General features: G+C 43.4%; 1 protein-coding gene across 1 annotated transcript; it reads right to left on the bottom strand.

Moving 5' to 3' along the window:
• Positions 1 to 7,423: 7,423 nt before the first annotated feature.
• Positions 7,424 to 14,669, bottom strand: srek1ip1 (SREK1-interacting protein 1). Its single transcript, XM_088349527.1, has 5 exons — positions 14,544 to 14,669; positions 14,247 to 14,294; positions 9,462 to 9,596; positions 9,318 to 9,390; positions 7,424 to 7,924 (listed from the first exon to the last, which is right to left on the bottom strand). The coding sequence occupies exons 1-5, from the start codon at positions 14,554 to 14,556 to the stop codon at positions 7,699 to 7,701; spliced, it is 495 nt and encodes a 164-aa protein (XP_088205653.1). The 5' UTR covers positions 14,557 to 14,669; the 3' UTR covers positions 7,424 to 7,698.
• Between the last annotated feature and the right edge of the window lie 1,336 nt (positions 14,670 to 16,005).

Genomic DNA, 16,005 nt, shown 5'->3' on the forward strand with positions numbered 1-16,005 from the left:
TTAATACTAAATAAACCGAGACAGTATTTTATTGGGGCAGCACGGCGGCGCAGTGGTTGGCGCATGTGCGGCACAGTTCTAAGGTCTTGGGAACCTCCTGTGTGGGTTCAAATCCAGCTACCGGACTTCCTGTGCGGAGTTTGTATGTTCTCCCCGTGCTTGCGTGGGTTTCCTCCGGGCACTCCGGTTTCCTCCCACGTTCCAAAAACATGCATTTCAGGTGAATTGGCCGGTCCAAATTGTCCCTAGGTGTGAATGAGCGAATGAGTTGTCTGTCCCTGTGTGCCCTGCGATTGGCTGGCAACCAGTTCAGGGTGTCCCCTGCCCACTGCCTGGAGATGGCTGGGATGGGCTCCAGCACCCCCGTGACCCTAATGAGGATAAGCGGTACGGCTGATGAGATGAGATGAGTATTCTATTGGGGCAGCACGGCGGCGCAGTGGCTGGCGCATATGCGGCACAGTTCTAAGGTCTTGGGAACCTCCTGTGTGGGTTCAAATCCAGCTACCGGACTTCCTGTGCGGAGTTTGTATGTTCTCCCCGTGCTTGCGTGGGTTTCTTTCAGGCACTCCGGTTTCCTCCCACATTCTAAAGACATGCATTTCAGGTGGATTGGCTGGTCCAAATTGTCCCTAGGTGTGAATGAGCGAGCGAGTTGTCTGTCCCTGTGTGCCCTGCGATTGGCTGGCAACCAGTTCAGGGTGTCCCCTGCCCACTGCCCGATGATTGCTGGGATGGACTCCAGCACCCCCGCGACCCTACTGAGGATAAGCGGTGCAGCTAATGAGATGAGATGAGTATTTTATTGTCACTTTGAATATGCCAACTAAAGATTCTTCACTAAAACGCGTATTTTTCTTCCCTGAAAAATAACGGGTACAACGATGTTCCTCACTAAACATGTAACCTATTTCATTTAAATCCCAGAAGCTGAATGAACATTAAACACTTGCCGTCTGTAAGAGAAACAAGGTTTTTAATTCCTTAGGCAAAAGGCGATTAGCTGGAAATGTCTCTGTTAATTTGCAGAGCATTAATTGAATTGATGTCCACAATGAAAAAAAATAAAAGCATAGCTCAGGGAAGTGACTGAATAACTTATCTTAATGTGCAATACAACACAGTACTACACACACGTACACATTCATCCTAATACTAAAGGATTTGCCTTTTTGCCTGTTCTCTGTGCATCAGTATGTGAGCGAATCATTTAACGCTTAACAAGCTGCCGCCAGAACTTGCAGGAAATAGGTCGACGAAGAAAATTCTGGCAACCTTAAAAAGCATTTTCAAAAGAAAATTCACCCCGTTTGGCCTCTTATTATCTTTAGTTGTGGGTTTTGGGAGTATGTTGAACACACTTCCTGTGTAACGGTGCAGTATTTATCACAGACTCTTTTTTTCGATGACTTTGGCCATATGGATTACAGTCCATTTGTCCCAGAGGTCATTCGTTTCCTTTTCTCTGTTTCAAATGGACAGCCGTTTTTTTGGGCGCCGCCTGGTGGTAAAAAAATGATTCAGATTAAAAAAACCTGATTGATTTGAATAATGAGAAAAATACATAAACTGTCAAACACAAGTGCATTTATAAACATACTTGTAGATCGAAAAATTTGCTTTTATTTCACATTACTTTCGCCTCACCTCGAGGGACCTGATATTATTGTCGGCTATCTTGCTGCTATGGATACCCCCCAAAGAACAAAAAACTTGTGAAAAAAAATCAAATAAAAATGGTGTGGTTATGTCACTTTGATTGTTTGTTTTCTTCCTTGTTCCTTTTTTGCATTTGTTTTCAGTTGCAGCACACCAGCGCCCCCCTCAGAAGAAGAAATTATTTAAGTGATCACATAACATTGGTGGGGACAAAACAAGGATTGCTTTATATTAGTGGTCACATGTCACCACCATCCATGCCAAATCTACACCTTTCGACACATTTTCGCTGAAGAACTCAAGTGTCATATAAGCATGATTTGGTTGTAATATCTTTGAGTGACAGCTTAATTTGTTTGGCCTCGTGCTGTCCACTGCCAACAATTTTAGCACAGCAAGCATCGGTCTTGCCTCTGTCCAATGTTGCAGTGAAGTGGTATGGGAGGAACTTTTGTTTGAATCCTTACCCCGTCTCTCCTCCCCTGTCTTTACATCTGTGTTAAACATTTGTTTCATGGGGTCACTTGCAGGCCTGCTACACCTAGCTTCTACAATTCATACTCAATGCTTACACTGCGTGGATACTAAATGCAAACAAAACACTGACACTGAGAACGCCACTGCCTGCTAGAGTAGTGGAGGTGCAATTGCACTTTATTCTGGGAAGTTAAACAGAAAAAAGTTCCCTAAAGTCAAACGCCCCTGTCCTTTTAAAACGGAATGGATATGAAGAGTGCATATTGGTCAAAATAACAAAAAACACAAACATATAGTAGTCAAAATATCAATGTGGCAATGTGTTTATTTTGCAGGTTACCAAATATCAAGGTAATGATAAAAACATATTGCTTTAATAATTTAATCCAATAAAGACGGTAACCAGTCAAATCAACATGTGTGAAGATAAGTGAAGATAAGTAGTATAAAATATTTCATGATTAGCAGTTTACTGGATAACAAATTAGCATAGATTCATTGATTTGAAAATGTGACACATCTCAAACAAAAAGTATTGGAATGAGGTTAAAAAAAAATGTCGTAGTTTTGCACCCTTAATAAGTTTCAAATATTCATGAAATGAACTCTTTCAAGTCGGAAACTTGGTAATTGCCCAGATGGTGGGAGAACATAAAATGAAGGCAAAGTAAAATTGCAAAACATATGCTGTTTGTGCAACAACAGCTAGCTTCCTTCAGCTCATTGGCTTTTATTGAGCCTTTTAGGCTGCACGAGAAAGCAGAGAGCAAATGTGACTCCATGGAGCCATTTGCATGAAAATGAGATTTTCAAAGTCCCTTTGAAGACAATTTAACAGCAGTTGCGCAGACACTGTGCCTCAATGCAAACATATTTTGTACGTTTGCATCAAACTCAGACTCATTTGTTGTTGTTTTTTTTAAACAGCTGACCATGGCTGAGTGAATAGCGCAGGCGTTAACATAATCTGTCAATTTCCTTATAATTGGATATTTTAAATTGCTTGTTTTGTGGACCCCATAACCAAGATGAATTGATACATTTGACAGCAAACTATAAGAATACGTTTTGGTGCATAACCTAAAGGGACAGTGTGTAATATCTGACTACTAGATAACGCTTGTATTATATAGTGCAACCGAAACCAATGCAACTAAGCACTGTTAAGGATATGACAGAGTGTGTCATTTAGTGTATTACCTACACTAACCTTGGAAATGTTGGTCCCAGCTTTTTTTAGGGCATTTATCAACTGCTCCCGTGTAGTTTCGGTCTGATTCCTCACCTTTCTTAGAATCATTGAGACCCCACGAAGTTATCTCTTGCATGGTGCTTCACTCCGATTGAGATTGACTGTCATGTTTAGCTTAATCCATTTCCTAATGATTGCTCCAACAGTGGACCTTTTTTCACCAAACTGCTTGGCAACTGCTTCATAGCCCTTTCCAGCCTTGGGGAGGTGTACAATTTTGTCTCTGGTGTCTTTGGTCTTCGCCATGTTACAAGGTAAAGTCTTACTGATTGTATTGGGTGGGCATGTGTCTTTATGCAGCTAACCACCTCAAATAGGTGCATCTGATTCAGGATGATACATGAGTGCAGGTGGACTTCTAATGGGAGGACTAACAGAGTTTTCAGGGTCAGAATTCTAGATGATACACAGGTGTTCAAATACTTATTTGCAGCTGTATCACACAAATCAATTGTTAAGACATCATGCATTGCGGGTAGGGCGCCCGCTCCGAGACTGGGAGGTCGCTGGTCCAAGCCTCGGCCGAGTCATACCTAAGACTTACAGCATTGGTACTCATTGCCTCCCTGCTTGGCGCTCGGCATTAAGGGTTGGAATTGGGGGGTTTGGTCACCTAATGACTCCCAACACAGCAGTTGGGTCTAAAATGGCGGCACCCTGTTCGGCTGTGGCTACATCGGCTCGCTACAGTTTAACTGTGCGGGTCAGATGTATCGACATTTTGCTCTGTGTGCATGGGCACAAGAATGACAACAAAAATAAATTCTTCTTCTTCTGGATTTTTCTTTTTAGTTCATCTCTCTCACAGTAGACATGCACCTACGATGACAATTTCAGACCCCTTCATGATTTCTAAGTGGGAGAATTGGCTAAATAGCAGGGTGTTCAAATATTTATTTTCTTCACTGTATATATATATATATATATATAAAACTAATTAAAGTCCACAGTGGCCGACAATTTCTTAAAAAAAAAAAAACAAGCTAGCTACACGGGGATCCAAGAACTGCTCAAACGGAATACACACTTGCCTTTTATTGGATGTGCGGCTGCTAATGATGTGACAATAACTTTGTGATAAACTTGTGACATTGTTATTGTTACCTCACTATGAAACCAGCGCATACCCTAGTAGTGAGCTAATTGTTGATCGTTTTGGTCAGGGTTCTTTTCCACTTGACTCCACGCAACGCAAAGGATGGCTTTTGCCCGACATGGCTGCCAGTCACTGATTTAATGTAAAAAAAAAGAATTACAAAAAAGAATACACTAAAATGAGAAGAAAAAATAAAACAGTAAAAAAACAACCTGCCATCTGTGACACAGGCTAATTTTGGAATCATACAGTTATTACAATAAATGTTACTCTTTTTCCCATCTTGTTTTTTAATTGAAATATAAAATGCTCGAAATGAACCAAAATAGATGCCAATGAAAGAAAAAATAGCAGCCAGTAAAACAGTAATATATGTTTTGCAGTGATGTACCCATTTAGCCATAACGCCATCACACCTATTACTTAGTAGACCCTTTCATTGTTTTTTAAAGTTTGTGATGTATACAGTGGGCGGGGCTTAGGGTGGTCCTTAATGGGGGTCGAATTTTTTTTTGGGGAAATATTGGGCTCTGACCCCCCGCATATGTTCTTATATCGATAAAAACACACTGTGTGCAATTTTGAACAATTTGGATAATATTTAGAGGTAGCTCAACGACTTTGAAATTTCCCAAAATGGTAAAATTTTGGCAATTTTCGAGAAAAAACGGAAATCTTAACCCTATGTGTACGGCGTTTTAGAACATCCAATTTCAGTCCATTGCTTATAATTGTAACACAAGAAAAGTTACAAGTAACTTTGTACACTAGGTCTGATATAATGTGCGAAAAATCCTTATTTTTCATACCAAAATTTCAGAGGCCTTGAGCGACCTCTAAATATCCTTTGATTTTGATGAAACTTTGCCTAATTACGTTTTGTATATATTGGAACATATTCAAGGGGTCAGAGCATGAAATTTTAAAAGTCGAAAAATAAGGACCACCCTAGCGGGGCTTAGCCTGGAGGAAAGTCTCTGTGCTAGTCAAAACACTGAAGAAACCAAGATTTTTTTCTGCTAATTCGGAGGTAAAATTTGGTCATGTTGTGTGTTTGTGTGCCCGAATCGGAGAAAAAAAAGTTAGTGATTATAAATTTGAGTTTTACAGGATCCCAGCGGACACTCTTGATCAAAGACAAAGAAGAGAGTTGTTGATGCAAAAAAGCTGAAATATTGGACCAAGGCACTCATCAAATTTACATTATCTTTAGAAACTGTTGAGTATTAGTTACCTGTAGTTCTTTTTTCTTCTTAACATTGTTTTGCAAAGTCCCATGACCCACTGAAAACAGGTCCCTGACCCACTTTTGGGCCGCAGCCCACCAGTTTAGAAAGCTTGATTTATAGTTTCGACTCTTTCATAGCCTATGTCACGAGCGTGGCATTGCAGTCGAAGCTGAAAGCAAAATAATACTGTTCAAGACACCAAAGAAACCCAAGATTTCATTTTTGATTGTTCAAATGTCTTCATGTTGTGTGCCAGAATCAGAGAAAACATAATTCTGATCGTGACATTACGTTCCAGAGTCCCAGTTGACACTTCCGATTAAAGAAAAAGAAAGGAGTTGTGGAAAAGACTGGACCGAGGAACTCATCAAAAATAGTAGGGTGTGCAGCGCATTCTTCACATCAGTTAAGAGAAATCAAACTTTTCTGATTGTTGCTATCAACACCCATATTACTAATTCTATTGGCAAAATATCTTATTTTCTGATGCTAAGAAAAATAAAAACTGAAGGCGAATTATACTCTTAACAGTATATAACGATAATGTCCTGCAAATTTTAGTTGACGCCTACAATGTCACAGCTCAAAAAAAACAAAACAACCTGGTATAGTGTGTAGTGAAGCGTGTAGTGAACAGTTAACAACAACAAAAATCATAGTAATGCTAATCATCTTTGTGAGTTACCTTTCATATGACTGGAAAGCGCTGACTCTCCCATTGTGCACATTTTGCAACATGGATTTATCCCACTTTTCAAACGTGGTTTGTAGTTTTCTTTTTCGAACCATCTTTTATCAAAACTGCAACCTCCTGGCATCTTGGTGTAATTGACCTATTTGATGCACCTTTCCCAATGCACCTGTAGGAGGCGATGACACTTTACACGCCTTACAATGCACTGCAGTCGCAGCTTCCGTGTCGGCGTCATTGTAAGCCAACTTGATTTTACTTTATTTTTCTCACTTTAAGGCGTGGTCTGTCGAGTCAGAAACATGGCAAGAATTTCAAGCATTTTCAAAAACCTCACTCTAAATTCAAGCATGGCCTACAAAATAACATTAAAATTAAAGACCATTTCAAACACTCGTCAGAACCCGGATATTATTACTTGGCATTGTTTTGGCTTAATTGCTGGTCTTTTTAAAAAAATGATCTTACGTGAACACAGTCTACTATCTCTGGTTTAATTGGCACAATATGATCATTTAATTAATTTGAGAAGTGGATTATTTTTCTTGATTTGTGACCGCTTGCAAGGGTGGATGATGGCTCCTCATTCTAAGAGAATCACCCTGCACCAAATGAGCAAAAATGGCAGCCATTGAATCATTTTAACATGCTTTTTTTGCAGTGATGTACTCAACTTGTCATCGGGCCCCCACACCTTACTCATTCAAATGTTTCATTTTTTTGACTAAAAGTTAATATATGAAACCCAATTTTCTTGATTTCTAATTTCTTGTCAAGGACGTGAAAAAAATGAAAGTGAAAAAAAAGCATTGTTATGTACCAAAACTGATAATGGAAACCCACTTTTCGGTGAGATAATTTACCTTTGTAAGCAAACAATATTAAATATTCCATGAAGTTCTGATGAGTTGGCGATGTGTTCAAGGTAGGTCGCCTTTCCTGCATTTTGCTGCCATCTACTGGAAAATATTTGCACAGTTTTGCAGTTAATAGTTTGGATTTGTTTGCGTTGATAATAATTAGTAAAAATATTCCTTGTTTATTGAGATAATGTACAGCAAAGCATTCCTGACTTAAGGAATTATCTCAAATGGAATTTTCTGGGGATTAAAAAAATATTGAGCTTCATAGCATTCCTCTTTTCAGAAGACCCCCCCTCCAAAAAAACTTCCCACTACTGCTCTCCCACTCGTTTTAACCAGTCCATTTTAAAAAGTCACTTTTTGAAAAATTTCAAGAAATATACACGGAATTGAAAAGATAAAAAAAAATAAAGTGGACCCCTGGACTCTGTTTAGTCGCTGTTACTCGAGCTGGAGGAGGAAGAGGAGCTTTCCCGTTTCTTCTTCCTGTGCGTCTTTTTATGCTTCCCGTGTTCCCGTTTGTTCTTTTTACTCTTCTTCTTGTGGCTCTTCACTTTCTTTTTCTTTTTTCGCTCTTCAGCGTCAGACGCGGATATGGACCTGCTCCGTTTCTTTTTCTTCCTGGGAGCGTCTTCGTCACTTGATGGTGAAGAATGTCTAAGGGAGGGAGCAAGTGAAAATGATGAGACCAACACTGTTCTACAATAAAAGAGCAAAGAAATCCAAAAATAATAAATGGTTTAAGTTCAAGTAAGCTGGAAAAGTAATTTCGAAAATGCTTTGACACTATACTAAAACAATTGCAGTATTGTCAGGACTATAAGTCTCTCTGGAGTATAGGTCGCACCAGCCAAAAAATGCATAATTAAGAGGGAAAAAAACATGTATGAGTCACATTTTGTGGGGAAATGAATAGACTAAATCAAAGACCAAAAACATACATGTCATCTTGAAAGGCAATTTAAAATGAAAATCTGATGAAGAACATGGTATACTTATGTTAAACATGCATGCATATCTTAAGCCCCCTTTCCACTACACAGTTCGGGCCTTCCTCGCCTCGGCCGGCCTCTCCCCGGGTACCTTTTCCATTATAGGTCGGTGCTGCGTCTTCATGTCATTTCATTGTCATATATGGCACAAATCCTCTGCTCAAATCTTCGGCGTGACCCAGAAGCACACTCAGACAATCGACAATTGATAAAAGGGTAGCGGTCAGCAGTGCGCCAACGTAGCGCACCAATTTAGTGGTGGGCAGTTAAGCACAAGTCGTTTTAAGTCCCCAACAGAGTTTTTTCAAACCCAAACTAAAAATTGTTGCATGAAAGTTTTAGGCAATTTTTTGCCTTATACAAGGTTTTTACACCTTTTTCATGGCTAAATTCACGCACATTTTACAGCCAGCTTTTTGATTTATCCGGTACCATTAAAAGAAATCCGGTGAAATTTGCAGAGCCTCAAACATATTTGTGATTTACATATGCAATTTTTATTTGGTATGTGCATTTCCGAAGACATATGATTTTTAAAAATTAAGTAAATTGCAAATATATTTGCTGCTATGAACAATACCTGTGTAGATATTCTTGAGACAAATCTATCCTAATATGGATGTTGTAAACTGATGGTGATATGTAGGTTGCATTTTCAGTTGCAGGAAGTTAACTGGGAAAGTTATAACTGGGAAACGCTACTTTTGCAAGATACATAATAAATGTTCGTAATTGATACATAATCCTTGCACTAATACACATTTCCTAGTGCTCTATTTAGGTGTAACATGCACCTGTCCTCTTGGGCGTAACGTATAGGGGGCAATGACATTCCATAGGACAAAGCCATCTAATGCCAGCAGTCGATAATCACGAGGGAAGAAGAAACGCAATGGCAAAGCATTATTTTTAGGCAGGTTTTATGAGAAACATGACAACCATTTCAAACATTTACAAGCATTTAATTTAAAATACCAGAACTATTTAATTCTTGAAAATATAACATTAAAATTCAAGCATTTTCAATACGAACCCTGCTCGTGATAGAAATAACTTACCTCTTTCTTGATTTTCTTTCTTTGTTCTTCTTCTGCTTGTGTTTGTCTTTTTTTCGGTCCTCTTCAGAAGGGCCTGAGACATTCAAGATCAGGCGGTCAATTTTGTGTTTGGTGTTAGGACATGCTTCGAATATGGTATCATACCTCGCCGACTTGGCCTACTACTATCCAGGACTTCCTCTTCACTTTCCTCCGTGCTGGTGCTGCTTACATCCAGAACAATGTCTTTTTGGGGGTCAACTCTCACAAAGTTTCGGCACTCGAATGTCAAATGGCCAGCTAAAATGACAGCAAAAAGTTGTTAGAGTGTAGCGAGCAGAGACGGGAGTCGTAGGCGGAGTGTCAAACAAAGGTGCCAACGGACGCTGCTTTAATAACATGTAAACTTGCGATAACCAAAACAAACACACGAGAGTGGCTAGAACCGGTCGAATTAAGAGTCCCCCTAGGAACTCGCCAACTAAACAATAGTTCCGTGGGTGAATTATGTACAACCCACTACACAAGCCCCCCCAGAATTCACCCATAGTCAAAGTCTCTGTGCCTGGTTGGGACGCTGACCCGGCCACTGCGGGTACAAGGAGTTGGAACAGCGGGGGGGTGAGAGCTTGTGGACTCAGTTGGAAAGCCCACAGTTGCTGGGGGCGGAGGGTCAGAGTGGGTACCCACGGGACCGGAGGGTCGTGCCGCAGGAGGACGGCCGCGCCGTGGGGCTTGGGCCAGTTCCAATGGCTTGGACATATCCATGTGGGCAGGCTTAACCCTGTCCACGGAGACAGTCTCTGGCCTACCACCAATGTCCACGACCATGGTCTTGTCGCCATGCTGCAGGACCTTAAACGGTCCATCATAAGGAGGGCGCAATGGTCCGCGGTGGGCATCGTGGCGAATGAAAACAAAACCAGCCGAGCGCAGGTTGGAGGGAACCCGTGAAACTGGCCTGCCGTGTCGCGATGTGGGGATAGGCACAAACGCTCCCGCAGTGCCCTGCAAGATGGACTTCTCCCTGGATGCAGCCCAGGGTGTCGTTGGGTCTGGGATGAAATCACCTGGCACCCGCAGCACTTGACCGTAAACCAACTCAGCTGAAGAGCACTGAAGGTCTTCTTTGGGAGCGGTCCTCAGTCCCAGCATGACCCAGGGTAGCTTATCGACCCAGTCCCCATCGGTCAGGCTGGCGCGCAAGGCCGCTTTCATCGAGCGGTGGAACCGCTCGCACAACCCGTTAGCCTGGGGGTGGTAGGCAGTGGTGCGGTGAAGTTTGACTCCAAGGCTCTCGGCAACCGTGTTCCACATCTCGGAGGTGAACTGTGCGCCCCTGTCAGATGAGAGATCTGCAGGGGGTCCAAAACGGGCGACCCAGGTTCCGATGAACGCCCGGGCAACATCGACAGCTGAGGTGGAAGTCAGCGGAACTGCTTCAGGCCAACGGGTCGTCCTGTCCACCATCGTCAGGAGGTAAGTGAAACCGTGTGAAGGGGGCAGTGGGCCCACCAGGTCAATGTTAACGTGGTCAAACTTCCGTTCGGGGATGGCAAATGGTACCAATGGGGCCTTGATGTGACGGTGCACTTTGGCGCGTTGACATGCCACGCATGAGTCGACCCAGTCCCGGACGTCCTTTCTCATCCCTTTCCACACAAACTTCTGGGCCACTAGCTTAATGGATGCTTTCCTGCCAGGATGAGACAGGCCATGTATTGCCTCAAAAACAGCCCGACGCCAGCCAGCAGGGACAAGCGGCCTAGGCCAACCCATGGAGACGTCACAACAAAGCTTGGCCCCTGAGTTTCCGACCGCAACCTCCTCCAGCCGCAAACCAGTGTCTGAGCTCTTGAGCGTTTGGATGCCGTTATCAGAAGCCTGGTCCACACTCATACTGGAATAATCAAGCCCCAATTGCACAGCGCTGATGGTTGCTCTGGACAGGCAATCCGCAACCACGTTGGACTTCCCAGCAATGTGCCTGATGTCAGTCGTGTATTCCGATATGAATGACAGCTGGCGCTGCTGGCGGGCAGACCATGGTTCGGACGTCTTGGACATGGAGAACGTAAGAGGCTTATGATCAACAAAGACGATGAACTCACGGCCCTCCAAGATGAAACGGAAGTGGCGAATCGCCAACCAGATGGCAAGTAGTTCTCTGTCGAATGCACTGTATTTACGTTCTCTGGGGACCAGCTGGCGACTAAAAAAGGCGAGTGGCTGCCAAGCATTGTCAACCCACTGCTCGAACACGGCACCCACTGCAAGGTCTGATGCGTCTGTAGTCAGTGCGACTGGGGCTCCGGGGGCTGGGTGAGCCAGCATGGCTGCCTGGCACAGCGCGGTTTTTGTGTCCTCGAATGCCTTGATCCTCTCAGTGGTCCATTCAACAGCTTGATTGGGTGACCTGCCCTTGAGGGCTTCGTAGAGTGGGCGCATGACATCAGCGGCTCGGCGAATAAACCTATGGTAGAATGTCACCATGCCGAGAAACTCCCTGAGGCCCCGTGCTGTTGGCGGCTGAGGAAAGGTGGAGACGGCCTCTACCTTAGACGGTAGGGGGGAAGCCCCATCCTTGGTGATGAGATGCCCAAGGAAGTGGATGGAGCGTACGCCAAAAACACATTTCGCGGGATTTATAATCAGGCCATGCTGACTGAGCTTGGTGAAGAGGTCTCTGAGGTGCTCCAAGTGTTCCTCTTCTGAGGAGCTGGCAACCAGGACGTCGTCCAGGTAGACGAACACAAAAGGCATGTCCCTGAGCACTGAATCCATCAGCCTTTGGAAGGACTGAGCGGCATTTTTCAGTCCGAACGGCATCCTGAGAAATTCGAACAACCCAAATGGAGTTATCACGGCCGTCTTAGGTATATCTGAGGGATGCACTGGCAGTTGGTGGTATCCGCGCACGAGGTCCACCTTGGAAAAGAGAAGTTTGCCCGCCAGGTGTGCAGAGAAGTCTTGAATGTGCGGGACTGGGTAACGGTCGGGCGTGGTAGCCTCGTTAAGGCGGCGATAGTCCCCACATGGGCGCCAGCCACCGCCTGGTTTCGGGACCATGTGTAGTGGAGAGGCCCAGGGGCTGTCTGATCGGCGAATGATGCCGAGACGTTCCATGTTAGCAAATTCGGATTTAGCAACTGCCAGTCTGTCTGGATTGAGTCGTCGGGCCCTGGCATGAACCGGGGGCCCCTTGGTTTCAATGTGGTGCTCAACCCCATGTCTGGTCGTGGAGGCTGAGAAGGTGGGCTTCGCCAGACTGGGGAACTCGGCGAGGAGCCGGTGGTAAATATCACCGTCCAAGAGAGAGCTGGACAGACCCTCAAAAATCCCTTTGTCGCGGACACACGCGAGAGAGGAGAAATTCAATGCGTCAACGAGGCGGCCATTTTTCACATCGACGAGTAATCCATTGGCACACAGAAAATCTGCACCAAGAAGAGGAAAAGCAATATCCGCAGTGACAAAGTCCCATGTAAACTGCTGACCCCCAAAACACACGTCCACTGTCCGTGTCCCATATGTGCGGATGGGGGTGTCATTGGCAGAAGTTAATGGAGGTCCATGTGTTCCCCCCCCCACATCGTCCACAGTGGCAGGGAGGACGATCCTCTGGGCGCCGGTGTCACACAAGAACTTTTGGCCGGAGATGGCGTCCCGGATGAACAGTAGCCGGTTTCTTGCGCCTGCACTCACGGCCGCTACAGAGTGCAGGCCTTGAAGTTTCCCGTCGCGTTGGAGGTGCAAGGGGGACGGCACTTCTTGGCCCTGGGCCCAAAACGTGCATGGTAGTAACACAGACCTGACACATTCTGATCGTCGGTGGCCGCGCGTGCCTTGCTGGCTGGGGGCGTCGCACTTGATGGTTTGTAAGTGCGTGTAGGGGCCAGCACCTCATGTGTGTATCTATGTGTGGCCAGGAAAAACCGGTCCGCTTCCTCTGCCAGTGCACGCGGATCTGTAATGGTTGTATTCGCAAGCGCCGTCTGGACATGCGGCGGCATGTGACGCAGAAAAAGTTCAATGAAAAGAAAATTTGGCTCTTCGGTGCCAAGCAAGTTTAACATCATTTCCATGTGATCCGATGGCTTACTGTCTCCTAAGCCCTGAATAGCAAGGAGGCGTCGAGCACGCTCAGAACGCGACAGTTCAAAGATTCTGAGGAGATATGCCTTCAGTCCCTTATATTTATCCAGTTCAGGAGGGGATGTGATGAAACTCACCGCTCTGGCTGCAGTTGAGCTCCCCAGAGCAGACACCACGTGGTAATAGCGAGAGTCATCATTAGTGATTCCGTGCAGGGCGAATTGAGCCTCTGCTTGTGCGAACCACGTTAGCGCTGATGACTCCCAGAACTCGGGGAGCTTGAGAACGGGCGCGTATGCCATGACGGTATGCTCAGTAGTATGCACAGCCTCGGAAACTTCCACGAGACTAATGTCGGGGTCACCAATGTAGCGAGCAGAGACGGGAGTCGTAGGCGGAGTGTCAAACAAAGGTGCCAACGGACGCTGCTTTAATAACATGTAAACTTGCGATAACCAAAACAAACACACGAGAGTGGCTAGAACCGGTCGAATTAAGAGTCCCCCTAGGAACTCGCCAACTAAACAATAGTTCCGTGGGTGAATTATGTACAACCCACTACAAGAGGGACATTTAAATAGCACAACAATTTAGTGTGATTGTTTAATGACATAAACATTGAGGAAAGGTTGCAAATAGATTTTTTTGTGTGCCTATAAATATAAAACAGACTAAACCCTTTAAGTACTTGCAGAGTGATCTTTTGCCATCACTTATGCTTGCTAAAAACAACAACAAAGAAAAATAACACCTTATTTGCAAAGTTTGCCGTTAGGTTACTTTTTGTTGATTTGGTTCGAAAAAAAACAGGCTACACTTATGTCGGTCTGATCTTTTGGAAAATTGTATACTTACGATATCCGCATTTCTTGCATCCAGCTCTTATATTATCCTTGTTCGGGCCTGTTGGATTAAAACACATTTTAGAGAACAAAGTTGTACTTTTGATAACAGTGGCCACAAAAAACATCATATATTGTTATTATTGTTAAACTAGTCCTCCAAAAGAAGGCATATTTCTAGACCATTGTTACAGCACTAGTCACTGATGTTAGCAAAACGTAGCAACTTCCATGACGGCTGATCATCTCCAAGTGTTTAAAAAAAGAAAATTAAATCACATAAACAAAAAGATAATACACTTTTACGCACCAGGAACCGCCATCGCATTCGAGTTGTTGTTTTTCTAAGTGTGAAATAGAACGTGCAGTGTTTTGATCCAAAATAGAACCGGCTGGAAAAAGTACTTCCGGGGTAGTCATTTGTTCCGCCTCTTTGATTTTTTCGCTCCTGGGCTGGTTGAACACCCCGAGAGATCAAATTCTTCTTATTTGTATCTCTTAAATTCCAGTTTTACTGCAAGAATTAATTTATCTGATATTCTTGGAAATCAAGTATTCTACATATCTACGACATGAATCTTCACTATGTTTCCCCTATCCCGAGTGAGCCTTGAGGCAATCGGCGGCCATCTTACGTTGCCGCACCCTGTGCGCGCCTAACTTGTATCTACTTATATTTTTCTTTACTTTATTTGTTTTTTCATGTTTATTTGTGTCCCTACGACTATAATATAATGGATTCTGTTATACAGTGGTACAAATTCAAGGGGTAAGTGTACGAGATATCGGGGAAAAAAATGCCCAAAGGCACACGTTCACTACTTTTTGTTACCACTGAGTGACGCCATTTTAGCGCCTTTAAATCAAATTTACCACTCGCAATAAAGTAGTAGTTACACTAACCTGGAACTTCATTAGCAGTTCTACCGTTATATCAATAGATGTTACATTTTAGATACTGTAAGGTGATTCTTTTTCAATAAAACAAAGTAAATAATCTCAATATTTAAATATAAGTAGTCTGAATGAAACAAGAATTTGGACATGTAAGGCATTTTGTCTAATATTTGACCACTAGATAGCACTATATTGTATAATACGAACGAAAAACAGAGCAAAATGAACACAAGCGTAGCAGCAAGATGCCTGCCAAAGATGGTATATAGATATGGATTCTGCTATGTAAAAGAAATACGTTTCTTGCCCTACGAATATTTATAAAAATTTACATTGGTATGATGGTTAATGTATTTTTTTCTATTATTTATATCAATTTTTTTTTTTAAATCAAATTTATTTTTGTGCCACTAGGGGGCACTAAATACGACATACTGCCCCGTTAAAGAAACCTACAACAGACATCAATCAAATGAAGTTTTTCATGTCAGCCTGCATAGGAGTGTTAGTACTATTACCTAAAAGTACACCTGTTCTTGTAGTGTTAAGAAAGGAAGCCTGTACCATGACTGGCCCACTGATGATTCCAAGAGCCAAGATGAAATTAGCAGAATCTAGACTTAAAACATACAGGCTAGGTTCACACTTAAGGAAAATCTGACTTTTTTTGCATGGACACGACCTGGATCCGATCTGTTAAAGTCCGTCTAAATGGAACATATCCGTTTTTTTCACACAGGACTTAGCCCCCTAAATCTAAAACATATCTGATCTTTTGGTTTGTACGGTTGAAACGCATTCATGTGACATGGAAGTCATCAATGGGCGGCAGGAGTCACTATTTGGCCTTCAACCAGGCGGGGAGGTACAAACAA

The sequence above is a fragment of the Urocampus carinirostris genome, chromosome 12 (assembly GCF_059441175.1).
Source record: "Urocampus carinirostris isolate Australia breed hairy pipefish chromosome 12, RoL_Ucar_1.0, whole genome shotgun sequence".
In the NCBI taxonomy this organism is placed as follows: Eukaryota; Metazoa; Chordata; class Actinopteri; order Syngnathiformes; family Syngnathidae; genus Urocampus; species Urocampus carinirostris.

Coding starts and splice junctions, on each gene's coding strand:
- srek1ip1 (XM_088349527.1), bottom strand. Junction 9,597..14,246: donor ATGCAAGAAATGCGGATATC/GTAAGTATACAA, acceptor CTGTCATTTTAG/CTGGCCATTTGACATTCGAG. Junction 9,391..9,461: donor TAGTAGGCCAAGTCGGCGAG/GTATGATACCAT, acceptor TGAATGTCTCAG/GCCCTTCTGAAGAGGACCGA.